This window comes from Protopterus annectens, chromosome 8.part0 (genome assembly GCF_019279795.1).
Source record: "Protopterus annectens isolate FY-2018-M chromosome 8.part0, PAN1.0, whole genome shotgun sequence".
Lineage (NCBI taxonomy): Eukaryota > Metazoa > Chordata > Ceratodontiformes > Protopteridae > Protopterus > Protopterus annectens.
Window position 1 is genome coordinate 1827549894 of NC_056741.1, and position 26693 is coordinate 1827576586.

General features: G+C 38.5%; 1 protein-coding gene across 2 annotated transcripts in view; it reads right to left on the reverse strand.

The window, feature by feature from the left end:
• The window catches only part of COG4 (component of oligomeric golgi complex 4), an 873278-nt gene that overhangs the window by 174271 nt on the left and 672314 nt on the right, over window positions 1-26693 (reverse strand). For both annotated transcript variants that reach the window (XM_044081315.1, XM_044081318.1), the window contains 2 exons: window positions 24387-24449; window positions 8769-8885 (listed from right to left, as the gene is read on the reverse strand). In XM_044081315.1, coding sequence (XP_043937250.1) covers window positions 8769-8885; window positions 24387-24449 — 180 coding nt within the window. The remainder of the gene's footprint in view (window positions 1-8768; window positions 8886-24386; window positions 24450-26693) is intronic.

Below are 26693 nucleotides of genomic sequence, written 5' to 3' on the forward strand. Positions count from 1 at the left end.
GCTGCTCAAAACTCCCCAACTCTGGTTCCACCCTAGGCCTCTTATCTGGAGGGGGCAAAGAACCTCTAATCAAAGTAATTAAATCTTCTGCCATTTTAAGCATGTGCTTCTTGGGCACAGAACCAGAAGAACTAGGAGTAACACCAACAGAAGCTAAACCTGGCCTGCCTCTGGGAGAAGCCTTAGAAACAGAAGGAGAGGGCCTAACCACCTTAGGAAGGGAGGGGAGTACAGTAACCTGAGAAGCCCCTTCAGCCTGACCTGCCTCCTGGGAGGCCACATCCTGCAATAACAAAGTCTCCCCCTGAGACTCCAGAGAAGCCTCCGGCGGAACCACCAGTTCCACTGACGCCTCTAAAGAACCGGCGTCCGGTACGGACGACTCTTCTTGTCTGGGTTTAGCTGCCTTGTCTTTGCGCTTCTTCGAAGAAGCGGGCGTCGGAGCGTCCGACGGCATCTTATAATTGCACCGCTTCCCAAAGACTAACCTGGCACAATCTAGCCTTCGCTTAATAGTGCGCTTATTGAACCTAGCACAAAAGCGACACCCTACAACGTCGTGCTCAGGCCCCAAACAAGGAATACACAAAGTATGATAATCTCTATGCGGTATCTGCTTCCCACAAGAAATACAGTTATTCACTTTTTCTGACATCCGGTAAACCACTGAGGCAAGAAAAAACTTAAATATTCCCCAACGGGGTACTTAGCCAACTTTGACTCGGTCTGAAACTCCGAATTCGAAAAATTTCAGAACGCCGAACGGCACTTGCAACGCTGCTTCTGCATCGGACCATGCGGCAAAAAAGACTGAGGATATGACGTCGGTCATGCGCATTTATACCCTGACGTCCTGATGTCAGTCTTAAGCGCCTTGACCGACGTCAGCCTAATACTTTGATATTCAGGCCGACCGAGGACAGCGGACTACCCAAGTGTAAGGACTGCAGCAATGTGAGATGAAGAACATCCTCACTCCTTCTCCTTAACATTATTCTGAATGTACTGTTCACACAATTTCCATTTATTTCTACGCCACTTGCTTTTTCCCTTTTTAACAATCCTTCTTCCAGTTTTTTTCTCTCTTTTATAACACTCAGTATATTTCAAACACAGTTGGTTTAGACTTTGAGTGCCATCTTCTAGTAAATGATTTTTTGCCAGCCAAAAGAATTAAGCTGAACAAAGCCTTATGTCCAGGCAATAAAGATCCTATGTCCCAGCTCAAAATAATAATTTCCTTAATTACAGCAATTTGCTTACCCAATATTTCTCACACACTGTAGGGAGGTTTTAAAATCTGCCAACTTATTACATCCCCAAAACATATGTTCCCAGTTATCTCTTTCTTCTTTATAACACCTTCAACATTTGATATCCACCTGAGAAAAACAAATTTGAAGTCTGTTCGGGGTATAAAATATCTATGCATACACTTCCAAGCAAAAATCCTATACATGCTGGACTTCGTTGCAGACTTTGGAACCACAGAGATGTCCTCCCATTGTTTCCTTGTAAATTGCTTTTCCATTATCTCTTTCCAATCGTTCTAACCTACTCTGATCGAGTCCTATAGTTATTATGCAATATGTTATATGCCCTAATAATTATCTCTTAACAGCAGCTTCTGTTCTAGATACAACTGAAAGCTCTACCAGAGCAGACCTTCTACTTAGGATTCCTCTATCCCTTTCTCTTTGCCTATACTCTGATATCAATCCCTGAAAGGGAAGGTAGTCAATAGCCTGCAGTCCAGACAATCTTGGCATCACCCCACTCTATTACCTTTCAATCTGTAGTTATTTGTTTTCAAAACCTGGGATCCACTGCAAATTGTATAAGTAAATTCCAGCTACCTCTTACCTATTTTCTGTATTCCTACTTGCAGTCATTCCTACTGGCAAAATCTTTCTCCATTCTTGTGTTGACCAAGGTCTTAGAAAACTTTCTGTTACTTTACAAATACAATATTCTGTACAATTACTCTCCTTAAGGATCTGCATCCAAAATCCCATTCCCTTCTTATTTTGTGAACCCCCCCACGCTTTGTCATCATCTGTTTTTACTTTGAATTACAACCTTCTGCTTGTTTTACATATATATATATATATATATATATATATATATATACACACACACACGCATATTATATATCTGTGTGGCTCTAAAATATCCCTTCAAATTGGTCAATCCTAAATCACCTTGTTCTATCTTAAAGATCAACGTATCAAACTTAATTCTTGCCCCTTTCCCATACCAGATACATTTCAACTCTTCAGTATTGTCCACCACTTCTCACCTGCTTGATAAAAATATGCCTGACCTGTACATACAACTAAATGGACTAAACATTTTCACTGCTTAAATGTTGCTATCCATATCCATAAACAAGAACTTCCAGTTTCTCATTTTTGTTTAGTCTATTCTTACATATCCTTAGCTACCATAACAGAAGCATTTATAATCCATACTCAAATACTTCAGCTTATAGTGAGTGTCCCCATAAATATGGGTATTCTTGAACCAATTTGTGTAGGGGTAGATAATTAACAGATATAGCCTTTGTTTTATTTTCATTAATTTAAATCCCAAAAAGACTTGAAACTGTCTCAAAATGTTCAACAATACTGAGATATTCCTTTCTGGATTTACCAGGTACAAAAATCATTTGGAAATAAAGCCATCTTTTCTTGATTACCATACCAATTATATCCTTGGATTTCGGAGTCCATTATTTTCTTTATCAATGTCTCTAAATAAAAAGCTACAAAAGTGGAAAGATGACATCCTTTCTTCTTTCCTCTGTTCAAACATAACTTATCAGAGAGGATTCTTCCCACCTGAATATCTGCCTCCAATCATTCATACATCCTCCTAATTAACCTTATTGTTGTATCTGGGAATATAAATGTTTCCACTACTCTACTCATAAAATCCCAGCTTACTCTGCTGAATGCTTTCTCAGCATCAAGAGCCACAAACACCAGCAGTATTTTCTTACATTCAAATTTTTTCTGGATCAGAGTTGTTCTATTAATATTGTCAAATGTTTGCATCCCCTCCGCAAAACTACACTGATACATATCTATCAGTTCTGGCAAGAACTTTTAGCGAGTACCATGGTTTAAAATTGAAATGTGTCTATATGCTGCTCTAACTGATGGGTCTTTAGTCTTTGGATAATACAGCTGCCACAGTTTTATTACAAGGTGTTGATGCTGCTTCTGCATTTAAAATACTATCAAACAAACTCTTCCAGATAGTTATCACCTTCTCCCCTCCTAACTTCCACAGGAGCACTATCTGCTCCTGGAGACTTTCCTGTAGATTAATTACTATTAGTTGTTGGGCCATCTACCTCTAACCATGTCATAATTAAGTCTTCCATAAATATTTCAATTTCTGCTCTTTCTTGATTTTCCACATACCTCTGCATTATACGACTTTTCATAAAATTTCCAAAATATCTCTAATACTTCCACAGGATTTCTGGTTATTTTTCTTGTTACAGTCTCCCTAAGTTTAGCAATAACCGTTTCTACTTTCTATTGCCTAAGTCACTGTGCTAAAAGTTTTTGTACTCTTGAGTTACCAAAAAAAAAACACAGTTGCTTACCAGCTATATTTCTAAACTCAAGCATATTATCCAAATACTCTATTTTCTTTAGCACTCTGCAGTTGTGCTTCTTGTTCTGTAAGATTCCCCTTAATTCTGCAGTATTTCAATCTTTGTCAGCCCCTCGACATAATTCCTACTACTTTTTAACCATCTCTCTCTCTTTCTCTTTTATGGCCTAATGGTTAAGGTGTTTGCCTTACAAACATAAGGTGCAGGGTTTGAATCTCACAAGGGATAACTGGCTAGGCTTAAAATGGCTCGCAAGGGCAGTTAGCTTAGTACTAATCCATGAACCATGAACCATTTCTACCTTGTGTTAAACTCCATTTTCATTTTATCCCACTCACTAGCTATCATTTCTGAAAATAATTCTACCTTATCTAATAACACTCTAGTAATTTCCACTATTCATTCTTTAAACTCCTCTCTTTTTAACAGGTAGGTGGGAAAAAATGGCCAGTGTCTCATTTGTACTTCATTACCTTGCATTTTTTATCTTAGCTTTTATTAGTGCATGATCTGAAACAGTTAACGGGTGGGCATTGAAGCTTTCAATCAAATGCACTGGTTCCTGTGAAATATAATTTTTATCCAGTCAAGACCAGTTATTGTACTTTGGGGAATAATATGTAATTTCTGTCAAGTTCCTACTAATAAATTCATGTCTTCCGTAATTAATATTTTCAAATATTTCTCAGAAATGTATCCTGCCTTGTTATATTTTCCTTTTTGATTCTCTTGATACATCTTCATTATTGCCAATCAAATTCCAGTCCCCACTTATAAGCAATATTCCCTGCTGAAAGCTAATTATTTCTACCAAAATTTTCTTAAGCTCCATGACAGTAGTTTTGGTGGAATATAAATATATTCCAGCAGAATCCTTCTCCCCGACCAACAGACCTTTACTACCACAAACTACCACTGTTGTTTTTTTCCTATTTTATCAGTACTGGTGTTCCTCTAGCAATCAGTATGATTACTCCCCTTTTCCTTTGTCCCTGATTTCCGCTGAATATTCATCTTGAAGTCCTTTCTTTATCAAACTCGGATGATCAATTCTCTCCAAATGCATCTCTCGTAGCATTACTATTTGTACTTTGCATTTCTTAATATAATTTAATAACCTCATTTACATTTAAAGATAATATGGATAGTGTAATACTGTATTATAATTAAAGGCTATTGTTCTCACTTAGAACATCTTTTATCTTACATGCACACACTAATGTTTGGCAGGTTTATCGTTTATACAGTTGTTTCTTCTCATCTCCATCTGAACCCAAGTCACATTTTTCAAGACTTGCTGTTTTAATGAAAACCTTAAAAAAAAAACATTTTTGTAACACCCTCATCCACTGTTAACTTTGAACAAGCACATGAAACTATGTGCATCTTCAACAAATGAAGTTTAACCACACAGATGGGAACAAATGCCCCAAATCAACAGCTGCACCCACAGGCATTACCTAACTTAAAATTAAGGTTACCATGCTAAAGGGCATGTTACACCCTACATTCCCAATTACACTGATTGCATTAAGTTTTCTTTTCTATATTCTCTTCCCAGATGTGAAAAACATATTATATGCTTTCAGAAAGCATTAACATTTAGCCCCAAGGAAAAATAACACTGACTATCCTTAACTAAAACTAAACTGTTCACTGTTTTACTAAATGCATTAAAGTATTTGGGCTGCAAGAGAGGCTACTATGTCTTATTCATGTCCCATAATTTTCAACTTTATTTTTCACTGAACTGCTTGCCATTGTACTTTTCAATTTTGCATTTCCATCAGAAACGAATGTTCAGAACTCTCTCAAGATTACTTGCTCGCACCTACAAACAGCTTGTCTCCATGTAAAAGGAGTCAGCAATGACAAATTAAGCTAACATATCTGCAGATATGTGACGCAGTCTTTGTAAATTTCACCTGGAACAGAATGTACAACTGCCTTCAACTGCAAATTCTTGAATTCCACTGAAAATAATTGCTAATGGTAAAAAAATAAATAAAAAAAAGCTAACATATTTGCAGATGCAAGGAAGTTAACATTTTTCTTAGCTTTCATCATTTTGTAATTTTAAGCATACTTGTTTATAAAAACATTTGTTTATAGCTTAAACCAAGATAGTAATCTAGATATCGACCCTTGTAAAAATAAGAGAAAGCATCTTAATTCTATATACACTATAATCAAATGCACTTTTACATTTCATCCCCACCCCAGCAGCTCAAGCTCACAGAATATTAACAAACTTGCTTCTGTCCATCCTTTCTTATTTTGTAATACTGTAAAGCCTATACTTCCTACAACTTTAAAGTACTAGTTTACTTTGATATCTGTAACGTATACAAAAGCGACTGAAAAGACTCACCCACATTTAAAATACCCCTAATACATTGTATACAAAACTGATTTACTATATATAACATGCAGTTTATATCATGAAATATTTTATACAAATACTAATAAAAAAAAAAATTGTTTTACTTGCGTTTTTTTTCCCTTTTAGTGTGCTTCTAAACATTACAGAGATAATGTAAGTTGTATGCTTTAGAGTTCACTCACAAGTTTAACAAAGTCAGGAAAAGTCCAGTCTTTCTCAGCCACTTTTCTTTGCAAAGCCATATTTCACAAATGTGACTGATGCTTTTTAGTGTCCCATTTATTTACTAATTTCAATGTTTCCATTCTTCATCCTGTTCGTCTCCATCTCCCAACACCAGACTCCGGTTCAAGTCCAAGGTACGCCTGATTCTTCTAGTCAACACCTGTGCTTTTCTTGTACTTCATTTGGAGCACTGGAAAAGGATTAATTAGCAAAGCATCTCAATGAGCTTTATTGTCAGATGTGCAGCAGAGTCCTTTTCTGTTTACTGACTTACATTTTGTTGGATAAACTTCTTTTTATTAACTCTTTTTCCTGTTCTGCATCCAAACTGTCTTTGGTCCCCCAGGACAATAATATTCTAAAGACAGCTGTAAACAGCAGCTTTGATCTCAAAACTGCCTCTCAGCATTCCTTTATTGCTGGGATAAATCTGTTCTCTCCTACCTGTTTAGCGTGCTATGCTTTTCCACAAACACTCTGTTGTCTCCAATTATTAATACTTGCCCCTTCTGTCAAGTTTTTGTCAGGATCAACTCTTTCTGCTGGGATGACTGCATCTTTACTAATATAGGTCTTTCCAGCATTCCCATGGCCACGCTTGGAGCACACACTCAACGTGCCCTTTCAATTAACAAATATTGCTGCGCAATACTGGTCCAGTTGCTTATCTGTGCTGTCACAAAATTGTTGAGTGTGCTCCTCCCAATTTCTCTGGTACAGCAAAAAAATCTTAGAGCACAAAGAGAAAACCTGCCTTCTAATTCTAACATTTTTTGAAACTGCTCTTCTTGAGAAGCCTCATACTCGGTCATCTTTTTCTTCATTTCATCCTCTGATTTTTGCAGTTTTATCAGTTCAACTGCACAGCTAGTTAATACTTCTATTTTTTCCAGACTTTTGTTATTTGAGTTGACATATTTATTCAGTGTTTCATTTATTTTAATCACTTCTGAGTATATTTGAGTTATTTTTTTCTTCTAAATTACTGGAAGACATCTCTTGAACTGCTGTTTGCTTGACAGCTACAAGATTCTTCTGATCCATTGTTTTTGCTTCATTTTTTGTAGCTGAGTTTCTTTCTGGATCTCTAAATTTGGTATACAGGCATTGTACTACTAGCCAGTAGCAGAATTTTACCCAGAAAGACAATTTCAATATCTGTTACTTCTCAGGTTCTGTTTTCACACTAGGAAAGCTGAAATTAAACCGTTAATCAGTGTGCAGCCATCTTGGAAGTTCATCTGAATCTTCAGTGGACAGTGAAGCACAACAGAAGTGCTTGGTTTCAAGGGGGCATAGCAGTATGTGAAAAAATCACACACCTATTTTTCCTTATTCTGTATATCACCTCCCTGGCCTAAGCAGTTGAGGAACACACAGTAGGGCTTATGTAGAAATTTCCCTGTGGTCCATGATAGCACCACTCTGTTTTACCACTGTCTAGGGGAACAAATGGGCTGCAAGTCCCTCATACATGGGAATGAATGGGGGAACATAATGAGCAACAGGGATGTATGATGGCCATGATGTTCAGGACAACAAACTCCCCCATCCTTGCTCAAAGACTTACAGTGACTTTCTAAGGTCTCCCAAATAAAGTATTAGCTATTTTGGACTAGTATTCCTTGGATAGTTTTCTTTAGCACAGGTTTTGCTGGCTGCACTTGTCATTTTGCTTCTGATTACACACTGCATGCTGTTTGTATAGTACTTTTTCCTAAGTAGAGGTATACATCCAACTACTCTTTACAGATGCCTACATTTCCATATATTGTTTATGTTGATGCATACAGCATTTCGTTTATGTACCTCGCCATAATACAGCTACTTCTTTACAATCTCTACCTGATTATTGTCTACCCCTCTCCACTACTATCTCTCTTCCCTTTCACTTGGACCTCCTCAATACTCCTTCATAACATGCAATTATCTTCATCCATTAATTACATCACTGTCTCCTACTCAATATTTATTTTCAATTGTTTCCATTTGATAGCAACTAAACTCTTATAAGCTTGTTACTGGCTGATATTTTACTGCATTCTTCATTTAACTGCCATGTTTTCATTAACTCTCACATCATTCCAATTCTATTATGTTATTTACTATTCTATGTATGTATATTTACTATTTTGTGATTAACCTGTCATATCATTACGTGTCTGGGTGTGCAATTACTATATAAATCTTGTACAACTGCTTCTACTCATTCTGTAAAATGGAGCATTTCTCCCTGGGCCTCAACTAAAAATGGGGACTTGTACCCAGTCAGACCTTCCAGGTGAACAAAAGCAATAAATAAATCTTTTACTGGAACTTACAATTAACAATTTTGCTGACTAAAAAAAAAGGTTTGTTCAATATAAATAAGATCAGATGAATGAGACATTAAAATAAAATGAAGCCCTCTGTGTAGAGTAGTTCAGACATACAAGTGTGTCAGGTATTTCAGTTCAACTCCTTACAGTAACAAATGAAAGGACGACAAAGTGGCCTCCGCTGTGCACTACTTAAAAAATTGTGTGCACTTACCTGTAACAGGTCTTTGAATTTATTTGAAACAGCTGCCATGTCAGAAAGCCCACTCTCTATCTTAGCCCGAGCTTGTTCCCCTCCAATGCCTTGGCTGAACAGCTTGTCACAGTCACTCTAAGAAAGGAGAAGAAAAGCGATTTGAAAAAAAAAAATGTGCCAACCACACAAGGTCTAAAACTTGTACTCTAAGCAGTCATACTGTTATATGGATTTTTTGCATATGTCACAGTGCAACCAAAAATAATACAGTACATCTCATACAACTCCTCAATCTGAAACATTCTATACTTGACCACACAAGTGATGGGAAACTATGAAAACCAAAGATGTTCATACAACTCAAAAACGAAGTGATATCTTGTAGGACACAGTGGATGCCCTTCTATATCACTGCAGCAGTATTCTACATAGAAGGGATGTCCCGTCCAAGATTGCCCGACAGTTGGCTTATGCAAAAGCCTGAAAGATCTTATATGTGCCGTATGTCACATTTATGCTCCCTGCACAGAATGTAGGAGTAAAAGGAATATACGCACACAACTACCCAGAACTTCTTTGCCACCAGTTTCAAACACACTTTTTCCAGTTGGTCTGAACACCTTGTTGATGTACTGAATATTTAGCAACACCCGATAAGTGCCTTGTTGGGGTGTTTTATTTATTTATTTTATTTACTTATTTTCTTAGTCTTGTATTTTATTTTACTACTTAAAGTTCATGTCATCCAAGAAGGGAAAATGTCAGTGTAGAAGGCAGGTTCCCCATAAGGATCATCATGAACACTGTCTTTTTTTGTTTGGGTGCTTCCCACGACCATACCTCTTTGCAGTATCTGTAAGCTATTTCTGCCTAAGACACTCAGAAGCAGTCTGTCTTCCCTGACCATTTATCTTGAAAACCAGTGGCTTAAACCATTAGCCCAGGGTCCATGGCAGAATCCTTTAACCCTGACATACACCTGCTAGGTAATAAAGTCAATAATTCTCGGCTGGATTCTTTAGCTCTCCAGCCTCCATCGGATGTCCCTCTAGAAGAAGATAATAGCTCTGTAGGTCGTTTGGCATCTACATCGGAATCCTCTGATGCAATCCCATCATAGGACAGCATGGATCCATCTTTTTGAATGTCCTCTGAGGCTTTGCAGGGGTCTGCTTCAGATGTAGAGGGGGAACAACGAATGATTATCTCAGAGGGTCTTAGAGGAATTCCACAAATATTGTTCAGGAAGGAAGTTCCAGCTTCTCATATCAAATCTCGCCAAGGGTTGAAGCCTTCAGTATTTGGGCTGATGACCCTTCCAAGAAAATAAGAAAAACTGAAGCATGTTTCAGTCTATCTTAAGGATCCTCACAGGAAAGGCAAGAGTTTACTCAGGGCTTATTTTCTGCCTTAATGGCCCTAAAGCCTCAAGGAATTTCTGTACCTGCTTCTCCTTGGACCTAAACAGTTTATGGAACTAGATTCCTCAGATAAGGATTCAATGTCTAGTGAGGGGTCTTTGTCCTATTCTTCATATAAGTCTTCACCTTTGGCTTATAGTTCTGACGTAGATGAGTCTATTAGCCTCAATTGTCCTTTTGAGGAATTATCCTTTGGGGGGACAATTGCTAGGATGATGGAATTCTTTAAGTGGGTTTCTTCTCAAATGTCTGATATTCAGAGATTTTATGAGTTGCATCAGGGGATACTCCTAAACCATCAGCAGTTCCTCCTGTGTTGGCTGCCTTGTTAGACACTTTCATAGTTGCTTCCATGTCTCCTGATTTTCAGCCTCCTGCTCATATGAAACCTGATAGGTTTTATAAAGTTTCCGAGGATAGTCAATTTTTATTTAAATGTCCTTCTGCTGATCCTACTGTGTTGTCAGTCTCTTCTGACAAACCTTCTAAACTTTTGCCCTCTTCCAAACTTTTGCCTTCTGATAAAGACAGTGGGGCAATGGAGAGCACTCTTAAGAAAGTTTACACTGCCTCTACTTTGGCCTTTAGAGCTATGAATTACCAGACTCACATGACCAGATATGTTCTAGCCTTGATTGCTCAGGCTTGTCAGGTTATTTCTGACCTACCTGATTCTGAAGGCAAATTCTCTGCCTTATCCTTTTTAGATCCTGCTCTCAAGTGGCTTGCTACCCTATTAAGTGAAGCTATGATGCCACTGATGCCTCTTCTAGGGGTGCGGCTTTTAGGTCCCACATAAGCATTATTCTTGGCTTCATCTCCGGTCTCTACTTGAGGAAATTAAGTAGAACTTTTTGGATGCTCCTTTGGATAATAAACATCTTTTTGGGACTGCTACTGCTGACAGGTTTAAGTGTCTTCAGACAAAGACGAAGCCTTGCACTTGTAGGACCTTAAGCATATTTTTCCCTATCCTATCCCTAAATTCCAGAGAAAGTATCCTTCTAGGTATGCTTTTGTTCACAGGAACCCTGCCAGGCCTCTAAGGGCAGGAAGGGTGGGTGGCGGGCCCCCCTCTGCTAAGGCTTCTCAGATTTTTGTGGCCCAGAAGCCTGCTTTATCGGATATGCCTGCTTCTCTTTGACAATTTGCCCCCCCCCCTTTTAAACCATGTTCTTTTGTCTCTTTTGCACTCCCTTTGTCTTCCAAATTGGCATCTCATCACTTCTGACTCTTGGGTTCTATCATCTATCAGGATTACTTCATGGCATGGAAATATTTTGCTCCTTTTTAAAAGGATTCCTCAACCTCCTCTACAGCAACTTCCTCCTTTACTGGAGGTTCTAGGGTACCTGCTGAATCAAGGAACCATTCAACCCGTCACCCCTTCCCCTTATTCCAGGATGTTCCTGGTTCATTGAAAGATAGGCACTTGGAGACCTGTTCTGGATCTCTCCCAGCTCAACACCCTTCTCGAGGTCCCTTCTGTATGGATGCTTACTCTTCAAACGCGCTTTCCTCTTTTAGTACCACAGGCTTTTCTGGTGTCCTTAGATCTGAAAGAGGTTTGCCTTCATATTCATAGTCACCCTCTTTTCAGGAAGTTTTTATGTTTCTCTGTGTCTTCCTCTCATTTTCTGTTCCCTGCTTTACCCTTTGTCCCTGCTGCTGCCCTAAGCCTAGCTCCTGTGATTGCCTTCTGCAGGCTTCAAGGCATTCAGAGTTTTCCTTATCTAGACAGCTTGTTGCTTCAGGCACCTTCTCCCAAATGTTACATGAAATGCAGTTCCCCATCTCTCTTCTTCAAAGTCTGGGGTTTACTATCAACTTCCAAAAGTCCATCCTGACTTCCTCTCAGGATCATGTGCATCTTGGATGCAGGATTCAAACAGTGCCCATGTTGGTAGCTCTTCTTCTTCCAAAGGTATTGTTGTTGACAGCCTTCTTTCAGTCTTTTCTTCATCTGACTGCCATGCCAGCCAGGAAGTTTCATCAGACCCTGGGATTCATTGCCTCTTCTATTCCACTGCTTCCTCTTGCCAGACTACATACGTAGAAGCTTCAGTGATACCTCAAGTTAGTTTGGCTACAACACTGTCACACTCTAGATTTTAGTGCATCTCTCCTTCCATCTCAAAAAGGAATTTGAGTGATGGATTCAACCCAGGCTGGCCATTTCAGCATCCAATCGCTTTCTCAAGAGCTGTTCACCAATGCCTCAGACATAGGATGGGGAGATTCTCTTGGTCACCTGAAAGTTTGTGGTCTTTGGGCTCCCCATCAGAAGTCAAACCACATCCACATCAAAGAGGTGACAGCTCTGATTCTGGCCTTTCAGGCTTTTCACCCCATGTTCACTCCAGGTCCCTTGAAGGTGTACACAGACAACACTACAGTGCTGTCGTAAGTCAAAAAGCAGGGGAGCACAAAATCTGACCTCCTTTGCAGAATGGCTCTTCAGGCTAACTCTTCAGGCAGTACACATTCCTTCAGAGCACAATCTAGTGGCAGATTCAAAACACAGACTCACAAATGGATGCTTCACAGAGACATGTTTTTGGATATTGTCCAATGGTCGGCTATTCCTCTGGTATATCTTTTTGTCTCCCTTCTGAACAGGCAGCTTCCGCTCTTCTGCTCCAGAGTGCCCTGCCATCTGGTGTGGAAGACGGAAGCTCTTTCCTTTCCTTGGAAGGGGATGTTTCTTTTTGTTTTCCCTCCTCTTTTGCCATTTCCAAGAGTCCTGCAGAAGACTCAGTTGAACTCCCCAAAAATCTTGCTAGTGATGCTCTTTTGGCTGAGACAGCACTGGTTCCCCTATTAATGCATCTGCCCAGGGCCAAGCATCACAAATTACTTCACCGGTTGAAACTCCTCATGCAGTACAGGGGTCTCTCATCTATCCACCACTTGTCCACTCTCCAATTGACACTGTAAGTGATAGGGTTTTGATCTTTTTCAGGCACCTCTTTTCTGAGGACGTGCTTGCGGCTTTACAGGAGGCAAGAAACCTCTCAATCAGAAAATCTCGTATGTCCAAATGGAAAAGATTTTCAGTCTGGTGCCATGCTCGTAACAGGAATGTTTTTCAGTGGGGATCCTTCTGATCCTCTCTTATTTGTGTAAGTTGCTCCAGTCTGGCGTGGCCTATTCTTTGTGAAGACCCATTTGTCAGCCATTTCTGCCTGTCTGCCCCTGAATCCTCCTTTGACTTCTCATTTTGATGTCTAAATTTCTTAAAAGCTTCCCGCATATTAGGCCTTCAAGAAAACCTATTCCTCCTCATTGGGACCTTAATTTTGTTTTTAAAGAAATGACTTGGGCTCCTTTTGAGCCTGCAGATTATGTTTCTTTGGAACACTGTACCTTGAAGACTGTTTTGCTGTGAGCTCTTACTTCTGCTTGCTGGGTTACTCCACTCCAGGCCCCTACGTCCATTCCTCTTTTTTTTCTACAGGGAGTCCCTCCATACTAATCCTTCTTTTATGCCCAAGGTAGTAAATGAGTTGTCTTTGTATAAGTCTGTAAAACTCCCTTCCTTTTTCCCTTCTCAGTCTGCTAGTGAGATGGTCTTGCATACCTTGGATTGCCCCAGACAGCTCAGGTACTATTTGGATAAAACTAGGACTACTGAAAACTGAAGTGCGTTTCAAAACTACCTTACTAACAAAACCTACTCAGTGTGCAACCTTGCAGTAGTCTAATCTTATTACGGTACTTTTACCTCTGTAGCTAATACTATTAAAGTTCTTGATTCACTGGGAAACAAACAAAAGTTGACAGATACTAATATTTAGGTCTCTGGACAGACTCAACCCTTTCATTTACAGGACACACAAACCAAATGTTCTACACCCATACAATATAATACAATGAACAGCCTGCTGTGCAGTATCTTAATGTTTGAATGTTGAATCTAGAAGGGTTACAATCAGAACTGTATCAAGTTTAGAACTAAATACAACACCTTAAAAATATATATTCTTGCACTCTCTTTAAAGAGGATAGTGAATGAATGTCACTATCTTTACTTCTTTACCCATCACTATATTAATAATGACCATTTCTTTGGTACTCTTACAAGAATTAAACATTCACATTACTGTACCAATTATATAATAGACTATTCTGGTCTAATGCACTTACTTTATCATACTACCACTTTTCCATGGTTTCAACTAACCGTACTAGTTAACACATTCTATCTTTTTATTCTAATTTCCCACCAACATCCTAGCATTAGAAATTAATGGTACTACAGCTATGAAAAGTACTATTTCTATACTTTAGTGTGCTTTTCTGCCCACCAGCTAACTGGCTTTTTCTTCTTATTTTCTATTCTCATTCATCTCTTTAGTTTTATTCTAGTAATCTTGCTTAAATAACTCCTTTAATATGTTAACCGAAGAAACAAACAATATTTACCTGACTTCTTTTAAAGGAGAACCAAATTTTGCTGGAAGGGGGAAGATATAAGAAAAGCAAAACAGGCACTGCTCCACACAGCACACAAACAAGTTGCCAAACCCACCACTGTTTATTAGATGCCTCAAAGTCATATTGAAAAGAAAAAGTAGACTTTCGCAAAAGGGACACAACCAAAGAATCTGACAAGAAAAATATGAATAAAAAAAAAAAAACTTAGCCGAGGTAAGCCTGTGCAAAGCAGATGACATCTGTTTACTACAAGCGGCAAAGATGATGTGAAGTTATCTTGAGGATATGAGGGTATTATGAGCAAGGGGAGGAGCCTGAGCTGTGGATCCTAAAGTCCAAAAGCAGCTGAAGTCAGATCTGAAGACTCATTCGTTGAGGAATAGATGGCACAGACAATATCCCATCATATGTTTTTCAGCATATCTCTAGTAAGGAGAACAAAGGCTCAAGATGTACTTGCTGAAGCCTGTGCAAAATGGCGATGCGGTGTAAGCATCTCTGACTCGTACAGACGTACGGATGATCTGTGGGGGAGACATCGCAAGGACAAGTTTTCAAAGCTGCTGACAGGGCTCTGCAGGGAAAAATAATCCATCCATTATGACTACCTTGATGACTGCTTTTCTAAAGCCCTGCTCTCAGTCCAGAACCAACACAGGTATAACAAAGAACAAGTAGGCTGATGAAAAGAAAAGGCTAGATGACCGGGATGCATGAGGAAGAAAACATACTTTTCAGTTAAGTAAGGAAGTACTTACTGTCACTTCCTCCTAACCTGGTGAAGGTATCATAAACTTCTTTGCTGGTTTTCCTGCTTCACCAAGTAAGATGACTTCTCTTTCACAAGGCCCCTGTCTAGATGTTAGAAAATTTTAGTTTATGCCAGAAAAGATCATTCCTGGTAACTTATGGCTGTTCTCAGACAGGGACCAGAATTTGGCACTATATAAGAAAAGTAACAGTTTTTGTGCCCTACAAAATTAAAGGTTTCTGTGTTATGGTAACTGTATGTCTTGAAATTCCTGTTCTGATACCTTAATGTGCTGGATTAGTCTAGCAATGATGCTTCCATAATTAAAAAATGACCACTACAGAATCAGGGTGTTCCTGACTATGTATTTGCTGGGAGTACCCAGAAGTAAATACCTTAGAGCAAAACGTAATGGACATGTTAGACAGATGGTAGCTTCAGTGAGTATATTTCACCTGAACCTTTCTCCTACTTCATTAGAACAGGGGTGGCTCACCTAAAATGAAAGTCAACAGCATTCATATAAGGTGCCAGCAATGGGGAAAGTCATCACCAAGAAACAGAAGCCATCCTCTCCCTCAAATACAAAATCTAAAAAGGAAAGGATAAAGAAAAATCATGCAGTGGGTGCAGTGTGCTGGCTACCACTGTAACCTGCTTATCCTGTTCATCTATACGTTTCTGAAGACTACTTATCAGCACACCCTTCAGGTTGGGTGCTGCATGACAAAGACAGTCTGACTAAAGCAGATGGAGAAAGGCAAGGCCTGAGAAGAAGGTAAAAAGAATCAGAGCGGTTACTGCTAAGTGTCAAAAAGGAAAATAAACACCTGTTGGACCACTTAGCAATTACAAATTGAGCAGTATTTCAACTGCTGTATTTTAATCACAATTTATACAGCATCAAAAGAAAAATGCCTTAGATGAGAAATAAGTTGTACCACCTGATAAACTATTTTTTAATTAAACAAGAATCATCTTTATTAAATTATAACTTATGACCAAAAATGTCATTCATTTATACAAGTGAAAACAAGCTATATTGACATAATTTTAGTTGCAAATATTATACATCATTTATAATATAATCCAGCCACTATCAAACATTTCATAGCTTATTCAAATCCTCGTCTGTAAGTATTGTTCCTACAGTTTCCATTTCTTTCTATGTAATTTGCTCCTACCCTTTTCTAAAGATCCCATTTCCAGTTGTTTTATCTCTGTTACTATAGTCACTGCTTCTAGTACATTCGGTTTAAACTTTGATTTCTATTTCTTAGTAACTTTTTTTTTTCTGGTAGCCATCATAATTAGACTCATCAAGGCCTTACAATTCAGATTCTGTATCATAGCTCAAAAAATAATTTCCTTAGTCATACCAATTTGCTTACTCAGCATTTCTGATAGAGTAATTTGCAGAGAATTTTTAAAGTTTGCCAACTCATTACACTCTCAGAAAATGTTTCCAATTACCTCTTTCTTCCCCATCACACCTCCAGCAATTGCAATCTTCTTGAGGAAAAATTCTTTGGAGTCTACTTGGGGTCCAAAAATACCTCTGTAAACACTTCCAAGCAAAGATCCTAAATCTTTTAGACTTTGTTGCACATTTGGGAGACATACATGTACCCCCCATTGTTTCTTTGTGAATTGCTTATCCAGTACCTCTTTCCAGTCCTTTCTAATGTCCTCTGATTGACTGCAAACTGGGTGCCATAATTGAGACCCCTACTGACGTAGATATCCTTCAAAAGGGTCTTGCGTATACAGATAAGTGGTGCCAAAACCACGGCCTCAAGCTAAATGCCAACAAGTGCATCATCATCCCCTTTGGGAAAAAACAAGTACCTATAAATTACAACATAGGTGGTAGCCCACCTACCACGGAGAGTGTGATAAGAGACCTAGGGACTCAGGTGGATAGTAACCTCTCCTTCGACAACCATATTGATAAAGTGGTTAGAAAATCCTTCTACATGGCCCACCTTATCACAAAAGGGTTTGCATCCAGAAATAAGGATGTTATGGTCCCCCTCTACTCATCACTCATTAGACCAGTTATTGAATATAATGCCTCGTTCAGGATGTACCTAACAAGACAGCTGCAACAACTGGAGAGGCCTCACAAGTACCTCACAAAGAGGATAACAGGCCTTTAATAGTTGCCCTATGCCATGAGACTAAAAAAATTCAGACTGTACTCGGTCGCATACCGGCTACTCAGAGGTGATCTCTGCCTGACATACAAGGCTATGTCAAACCCCGAAATGCTCCACCTAAGGAAAACCCAATCCACCAGAGCTACTCGCTCAAGGGATGTAAACCTGACATCAACAACAAACAGGACTTGTTAGAGGGACAGATTCGTGTCCCAGAGACTTCCCTTGCTCTGGAATAAGGTCCCCATAAATGTGAGGCAGAGCGCTCCTCATTAGCGCTCTTCAAGAGGAATCTTGATGAGTGGATGGATAACAGGAAATTCAACCCGGGAATCACTTTGGTGGCCCTGCTAGACAGGGGGCACAGGAAACTAAGCCACTTGGGAAGGAAACGTAAGCAAAAAAAAAAAAAAATTTCTGTGGCTAAGCTTAACTATGCCCCAATTAGGCCAATAGCCTAGTACCTACCTAGGAACCTAATATTTTATAAGCTTTACTAATTATTCCTTTTTTAACAGCAGCTTCTTTTCTACATTCAACTAAAAACTCTACCAGTGTCGGTCTTTCACTTTAGGTACCCCTATTTCTTTCTCTTTGCCTACACTCTGATATCAATCCTTGATAGGGAAGGCAATCTCTAGGCTGCAGTCTAAATAAATTCTTGGCCTCTTCCCATTCTATTACCTTTCTAATTATTTACTTCCAATATCCTGGTTCTTTTGCCAGTTTTCGCCAGTAACTTCCAGCTGCTTCATGACTAGTGTCTACATCCGTAACTGCTGTCACCTCTATCGGCATAATCTCCTTTCTCCATTACCGTGTTGGCTTAGTTCATAGATTATTTTCTGCTACTTTATGAATCTAATATTCTGTATGGTTATTTTTATTCTCCTTAAGGATCTGCATTCAAAATCCTACTCTCTCCTTATTTCTTGAACTTCCCCATGTTTCGTCATCATCTCTTTCCACTTTGAATTATAGGTTTCTGCTTGTGCTATGTATAGGAGCCTTAACTGTGTACCTCTGAAATATTCAATCAACAAAACACAGAAGAGGAACCAGAAACATCCAAGACACTCTGTAATCACCAAACGTAAAAACTGTTTAATACGAAGCTTTCAGGTCTACACCCTTCATCAGCATACAACTTAATGTCTATTCATCACATTTAAATGGAGAAACAGTTACAATCACATGAACAAACCATCCATACAAAAGAAGCTTATTAACATATCTCATTAAAATTTAAAAACACATATACTTAAAATACTAAACATTTTCCCTCTGTTTTTTAACTAATATTGGCTTCAAACTTACTTTATTATTCAAGCCAGGCATTTTATCAGCCTGCAACCGTATTATCCATTCATATTCTTTCAGTTGTAATAAATTATCCACATCTCCCCCCTCATACCCATATTCAAAACATATTCAACGAAGGTACGCCCATTCACGCATGTCTCCACGCAGAAGATGCTCTAGCTGAGAATCGAACTGGACAGCGTCTTACTATGAGGCGACAACACTACCGCAGAACCTTTTAACTGACTGTATCTTGCTATCCATATCCATAAGAGACCGCTTCCAATTTCTCAGTTTTTGTATTATCTTTTGTTTAGCCTCTTCCCACATATCCTTAGCTGCCACACCAGAATCCTTTTTAATCCATACTCCAAAAGTACTTCATTTTGTTATGTCCTCACAAATATAGATATTGCTGAACCAATTCATGACTGGGTACATAATTTAGCTATTTTCTCTGTTTTAGCTTAATTAATTTTATATCCCGAAAAGATCTGATAGTGTCTCAAAATGTTCCACAACACTGAAATGTCTTTTTCTGGTTTTATCAGGAATAAAATAGTATCATCTGCAAACAGAGCCAGCTTTTCTTGACTGCCATACCAATTATATCCATGGATTTCCGAGTCCCTTTTCTTTGCCAATGGTTCTAAATATAATGCAAATAAAGGGGAAAGAGGACACCTCTGCCTAATTCTGCTCAAACAAATTATCAGAGAAGAACCCACCCCCCTTTAAGTTTAGTCTCCAATCCCTCATATATTCTCTTAATCAACTTTATAATTTTATCAGGGAAGACAAATGCCTCCATTGCCTGGTTCATAAACTTACAGCTTAATATGTCAAATGCTTTCTCTGCATCAAAACCTATCAACAACAGTGGCACTTTCATACATTCTGCTTCCCTCTTGATCATATATGTTCTGTTAATGTTGTCAAATGTTTGCCTCCCCTCCACAAAACCATACTAATCCATATCTATCAATTTTGCCATCACCTTTGCCATTTTTACCCATTACAAACACTTCATAATCATGGTTTTGGATTGAAATGGGCCTATATGAAACTGGATCTGATGCGTCTTTACCCTCTTTAGGTATTACAGCCACCACAGATTTCTTCCAAGATGTTGATGCTTCTCTTCCTCTTAAAATACTGTTAAAACCTTCCAGATCTTTATCAGTTTTTTTCTCCTACCTTCCAAACTTCCACAGGAATACCATCTGTTCCTTGGGACTTTTCTGTGGATTGATTATACACCACCATTTTTATCACATCTCCTCCTATCCAAACTGTTAGTAATTGAGCTGCATCTACCTCTAACCTTGGCATATTTAATTCTTCCATAAACATTTACATTTGTACCTTTTCTTGATTTCCATATTTCCTCGCTTTATACAGACTTTCATAAAATTTTCGAAATATTTCTAGTACCGCTACAGGATCTCTTGTTATCTTCCTTGATGTATGCTCCCTAAGCTTGGCTATAACCCTTCCTACTTTCTGTTGCCTGAATCATTGTGCTAAAAGGTTTTGTGCTCTGGAATTCTTATCAAAAACAGTTGTTTAGCAGCAATCTTTCTAAAATCATGCATATTATCGTGGTAATCCCTTATCTTCTGTTTAGTATTCTGCAATTGCTCCTCTTCTTGTTCTGTGAGCTTTCCCCTATTCTGCATTACTTTTACCTTTATCAGTCCCTGTAAATAATTCTTGCTACTTCTTAACCATATCGCTCTTTTATTTCCACCCTATTTTTAAACTCCAATTTAATTTTATCCTACTCCCTAGCTATATTTTCATAAGAAATTTCTAGATTCTCTAAACTCCAGAATAATTTCCACTACTCATTTCTTAAATTCTGCCCTTTTCAAAAGATAGGTTGCAAAGTGTCAATTTTTTATTTCATTAACCTGTATTTTTATTTTCATTACTGGTGAGTGATCTGAAATAGTTACTGGATGCAAATCAAACTTTTAATTAAATGCACGTGTTTCTGTGAAATATATGTTCCGTCTAGTCCAGTTTATGAATCTTGGGGAATATGCAAATTCACTCTGATCTCCTTCTACTGAATTTAAATCTTCCATGACATATATTTTCATAAATTTCAATAAAATTTACCCTCCTTTGTTACATTTTCCCTTCTGCCACCTGATACATCTTCACTGCTGCAAATCAAATTCCATTCCCCAACTAGAAGTAATATTCCCTGCTTAAAGCTGATTATTTCTCCCAGAATTTTCTTAAGCTCCACTACAGCAGTTTTAGGTGCAACATAAATACATGCCAGTGTAATCCTCCTTTCTTGTCAGTAGCCCATTAGTATTACAAATCTACCACTACTGTAGTTTTTGTCCTCTTCTACCACTATTGGAGTGCCTCTTGCAATTAATATAATCACTCCTGTTTTTCTTTGTCCCAGGTACTTCGAAGAATTACCAACCTTAAAAAAACTATCAAATTCACATGTTCAATTCTTTACAAATATGTCTCCTTTAGCATAGCTATTTGCACTCTACGTTTTTAATGCAGTTCGTTACTCTTTTGTTTTTGTACATCTCTCTGAAACAATTTACATTTAAAGATAATACAGAAAGCATCATTAAAGTTAACAAAGTTATTATTCCAACCTTTTAAGTGCAACAGCTTAAGTGTCTAGTTCCAGCTTTTGTGTTACATGCATACAATAATGTCTGGCAGGTTGATCTTTTATACAGTTGTTTTTTTGTCGCATCCATTTAAGCCCCTTGTCACATCTTTAAAATCTTTTTGTTTTACTGAAAGCCCTCAAACAAAAAAAAATATAGCCCTAATTTATCCCTAAAATTTATTAACTTAATACCAACACATAAAACTATGTACATCTTCAAATATTGAAGTTTTATCCTCCTAACAGGAACAACTGTCTCAAACGGACATCTCAGACTTGAGTTAACTTAAAAGGAAGGTCATCCATGCTAAGATGCATGGTACAGCCCGTGCTACTACCAAGAGCTGTTTGGTTTGTCTTACCTTTATTATTACTGTCCCAGATAGAGGAAACACTTGAATGCTTTCAGAAAACATCATCTCCTAGCAATTGAAAGGAATAAGTATTCTGTTTTATTGTTCTTTATCAGATTGCCTCCATGGAGACACGAGAACCAAATATATGGTTGTTTCTACAAGCATGCATTTATTTGCTAGACAATGTTCTTTTTTATTGACTTGTTTTTTCTTAAAACTTACTAGCTCAAGCCAAGGGCATTAATCCAGTCATTCCCCTATGCAAGAGTGAAAAAAGCACATCAATGTTTCTTATATACATACTGCTCTTTTGACCAGAACATTCTTCTTTTTTAAGTTATCTCTTAAAACTGAACAAGGAGATAGAAAAATGAAGGAAAAAACAGGGGCACCTGTTTACTTTAGTATCCCCATTACACTAGAAAATAACTTAAGAAACCTTACTTTATAACATGCAGATTACATCATGCATTATAAGAACAATATTATTAAGAACACAACTTTGTTTTACTTACAGTTAACTTTCTCCCCCCCAAATGCTCTTCAAAACATTAGTGGCATGAAGTAGGGCATATATACTTTAGAGCCCTACAATTTTAACAAAGTCAAAAAGTCCAATATTTCCAGGTTTTCATGTTCTGTCATGTTTCACAAATACAATTAATGCTTTGTACTCAAACATTTATTTGTCAATTTCTGAATTGCTAGTTTTATTCCTGTTGATCTTAGTCTCCAAAATCCAGTCTCTGCTTAATTTCCAATGCACTCCCAGTTTTTCTAGTTAACTCTTTTGCTTTTTTCTCTCAAACATTTTCCATAGATAACTGGAAAATGTTTCACTGACACAGTCTCTCAGTTGTCTATTACCAGAACAACAAGAAGCAGAATCTCCTTCTGTTTCACATCTCATTTTTTGTTGGACAAACTTCTGTTATTATCTCCGTAGCATAAACTGCATTAAAAAATTATTTTGTTCCTCCAGGAAAACATATTTTGAAGATAGCTGGGTATAGCAGTTTGAATCTCAGTTTTTGTTGGACAAACTTTTGTATTTCCTCCTTAGCATTCTCTGCATCAGAAAATGATCTTGTCCTTCCAGGAAAGAATAATCTGAAAATAGTTGGGTACAGCAACTTGAATCTCATGTCTGCTTCTCAACATTCCCTGATTAGTGGAATACGTTTACTCCTCTTCTGCTTGGTGTACAGTACGTATTTTCCACAAACACTCTACTGTCTCCCAGTTTCAATACTTTGTCCTTCTTCCACAGTTTTGTCTAGGTTACCTTCTTACGGCTAGGTTTGGAGCATACACACAAAGTGACCTTTAAATTAACAACTCCCACTGTGGAATACCAGTCCAGTTGCTTATTTGTGCTTTCTTAAAATTAATAGTCTGTTTGTTCCAGCTTCTCTGGTACAGCAGACAATCTCAGGCTTTCTCTAAGTGCTGTGTCCTCTAATTCTGTTATTTTTTGAAACATTTCTTCTTGAGCAGTCTCACATTCAGCCAGCCTTTTCTTCATTTTAATCTCTGATTTTCTACAGTTTTATCACCTCATCTGAAAGTACTTTTAAAGCTCATTCCATTTCTCCAGCCTTTTATTTGAGTTTTTATATTCCTTCAGTGTGTCATGTATTTTACATTAGCTCTGAGTACATTTTACTTATTTTTCCTCTATGTTACTGGAAGTCATGCCTTGCACCAAAGTTGGAGCTTGCACTGCTTTTTGCTGAACAGCTGCATAATTCTGCCAAGTCAGTGTTTTTTCCTCACCTTTTGTGACTCAGGGTTCTCAACTTTTTTTGCTGGCATCCAGGCAGTACACTCATTAGCCAGTTACTGAAATTTACCTAAAAACGCAAGTTTACTAGCTCTCTCTTCTGAGTTTCTTTTTTCACACTGGGAGATCTGAAATTAAGCTGTTATTCAATGTGCAGGCATCTTGAAAGTACCTGAAAATCTATTTTGGATTTGTCATCACCAACACAACTGTTTAACACCTCTGTGTTTTTTTACATGTACACCATAACCTTATCATATTACTGATCTAGCACTAGACTGTGTACTAGAGAAGAGGAATGTGTTTAAATATTTAACACTTTAGGCAGGGGTAGCAGACAACTAGAGCAGGTTCCAGAGTGACCTTGAACAAATCTTTGTTATTTACGGCCTTTGAAAGTTAATCCTACAATAGCCATATCTACAGTAAACCTTACTGACATTTAAAACTGCAAAACTACTCATGGGGAATATACAGATACTGTGCAACTCACAACTTTAAAGTCCTGAGCAGTTTAATTCCATGAGATGAGGCTTGGGATGTTTGTACTTTTGCACTGCGTTCTCTATAAAATAACTGATAAAGACTGACATAGCTTCAGAATAAGATGGCAACAGAGAACAGGTATATGAACGTGAAGATAAACAAATTGGTCTACTGACTATTTGTGAAAAGTCTAAAAAAACTATTACTGGTGAGCCATGAGGGAGTAATACAGTCAATACATCAAAAGCCAATTTAATGTATCTGAACTGCCACAATGCTACTCAATACCTCCAAATTCTTCTTCAGGGTTATAATGTTTTCACTGCACAGTTCAATGTTGTTCAGTGTCACCTAGAAAAATAAAACAAAAGTCTTACTATCAACAGCCAAAACAATCCTGAACCACATACATATCAGTCAGTAGAAAGGACACAGAAAAACACATCTTTTGTATGTACTTGTCATTTAAGTGGCAATTATGCCAAAATCCACCCATGGCATCTGCTCAAATAACCTCATATTGTACTATTAGTCATTTGTTAAACTTTTGCATTTGGTCCACTGCAAACTTTCAGATCATGAGTAGTTTACTGTATGCAAAAAGCAAACTCTCTGTAGTCTCAAAATATATTACAAGGGTTGTTACCCTGCCAAAAAGTACATCAGCCTCTATGTGGCTTCCAAGTGAGGTCCTGTTTGGATGAAATGAATATCCTTGCCTTATCAACTCTTAAATATTCTTAAAATTCCCCAGGTATGTTTTTACTCAACTGATGCTAGCTCATTCACATTATTAGTCTCCCCAGAAGCCCAGATGAACTTCCACGTATGTAGGACTACTGTTCATAGTGTCATAGGAGTTTACTAGGCTAACAGCCCCAGGGCCCTTACAAGCCTAGCCAAGTTCAAAAGTTCAATCCGTGCTCCCAAGGGTGTCTGGTTCTAGCAGAAACTAAAATCAACAACTACTGCCCCTGTCCAAGAGGGACACAGGTGGAACCAATGGGGTGAATTTCCGTTTACCCATCCAACAGTCCAAATTACGCTTACACAGGGCCAACAAGGGGCTTTGCTTAACATGTATAGGAGGCTTCTTCCAAAGGTGGGACAATCTCTGAGAGACAAATTTGTCTCTCCAACAAGTTCAATTGATGTCGCATACCAGGTTAAGGTCCCTTTAGCGAGTGACCCATGTGCCATTTGATTTGCGAATGTGCATTTCCATTAAAGCTGGGTCAGATATTGCTCTATATGAAAGGCAAAGGTCACCTATGAGCAGTCCGTATGACACAGAGTAAAGTGACAATAATTTCAGTCTGTCCACACAAGACAGATCTTGAAAACCCTGAATTTTCTTCATGAGGAACCTCTGTGGTGTCTCCAATTGCTGCAGGTGTTTGGAAAGGAATGCACCAAAGGAGGCATTATACTCTATTACTGGGGGGTTACAACCTCTTTTTTTCTGGTGGCAATGCCCTTACTTATGATATGAGCAATACAAAATGTCCTCCTTACCACTGTGGAGACATGGTGATCGAAGTTAAGGTTGCTGTCATCCTGTCTGCCTAAATCTCTCACCACTGACTGCGTGCTAGGATATGGCTACTGATGTGGTAGTTTGCAGGAACATTATCCTTGCCGAAGGGGATGATAATGCATTTTTTTCATTGAGTTTAAGACCATGACTTTGGCACCAATCATCAGTCTGCATAAGGCCTTCTTGCAGGATGTTGACATCACTAGGGGCTTCAATGATCTCTCCCAGTTTTTAGTCAACAAACTTTGTCAGTCACAGTGCATTAGTTTTAGCCTGCACTTCGAGAAGTAGATTCCAAACAGCATGGGTTCCAGAACAGATCCCTGTGGAATGCCACTGATTGCAGGTCTGCTGGAGGAGGTGGAGTCCCTTATTTTGACCATATCAGTTCCATCAGTGAGCCAGTTTGAACCCACCTGACAATATATGGGTTGATACCCAGCTGGGTGCATTCATCAATCATGCTTGAGTGAGGGATTGTGTCAAAGGCCATGTCTAAATCTAGATAGGCTGTATGTACAGATTTGCCCTCATCTAGGCTTTGGTGACGGTCTTGAAGAAGTCCACAAAGTTTAACAGGCATAATCTCCCCTTGACAAAGCCAAACTGAGTGGGGACAAGCGTTTGGAGATTTCCTACATCTTTGTTAATAAGGTCCATGATGATTCATTCCATGGCTTTGCAAATAAGGCTGGTCAAGCTAATGGGTCTATAGTTCCCAGGGTCAGTGGATGTATCCCCTTTGTGCAAAGGGATGATCATAGCGGTTTTCTATTCCCTGGGACGAAGTCAGCCTTATGCTGTGATTGAAAAGTGTGCTCAATGGTCATGGCAATTCCCGTTTTAACCCATGGAGAACACAGCCCAAGATATTGTTTGGTCCCACAGAGGCCGTGTTTTTAGCCTTGGTGACGGCATTTAAGACCTGCTCCTCAGAGATACTAGGTAGGGGACAGATGTTAGAGATGCTTTGGGGTGTATATGATGGGGACATGGGAGTGAGGTTTTCACTGAACCTGTCAGCCAGCAGGTTTGCTATATATACAGGTTCTGTATAT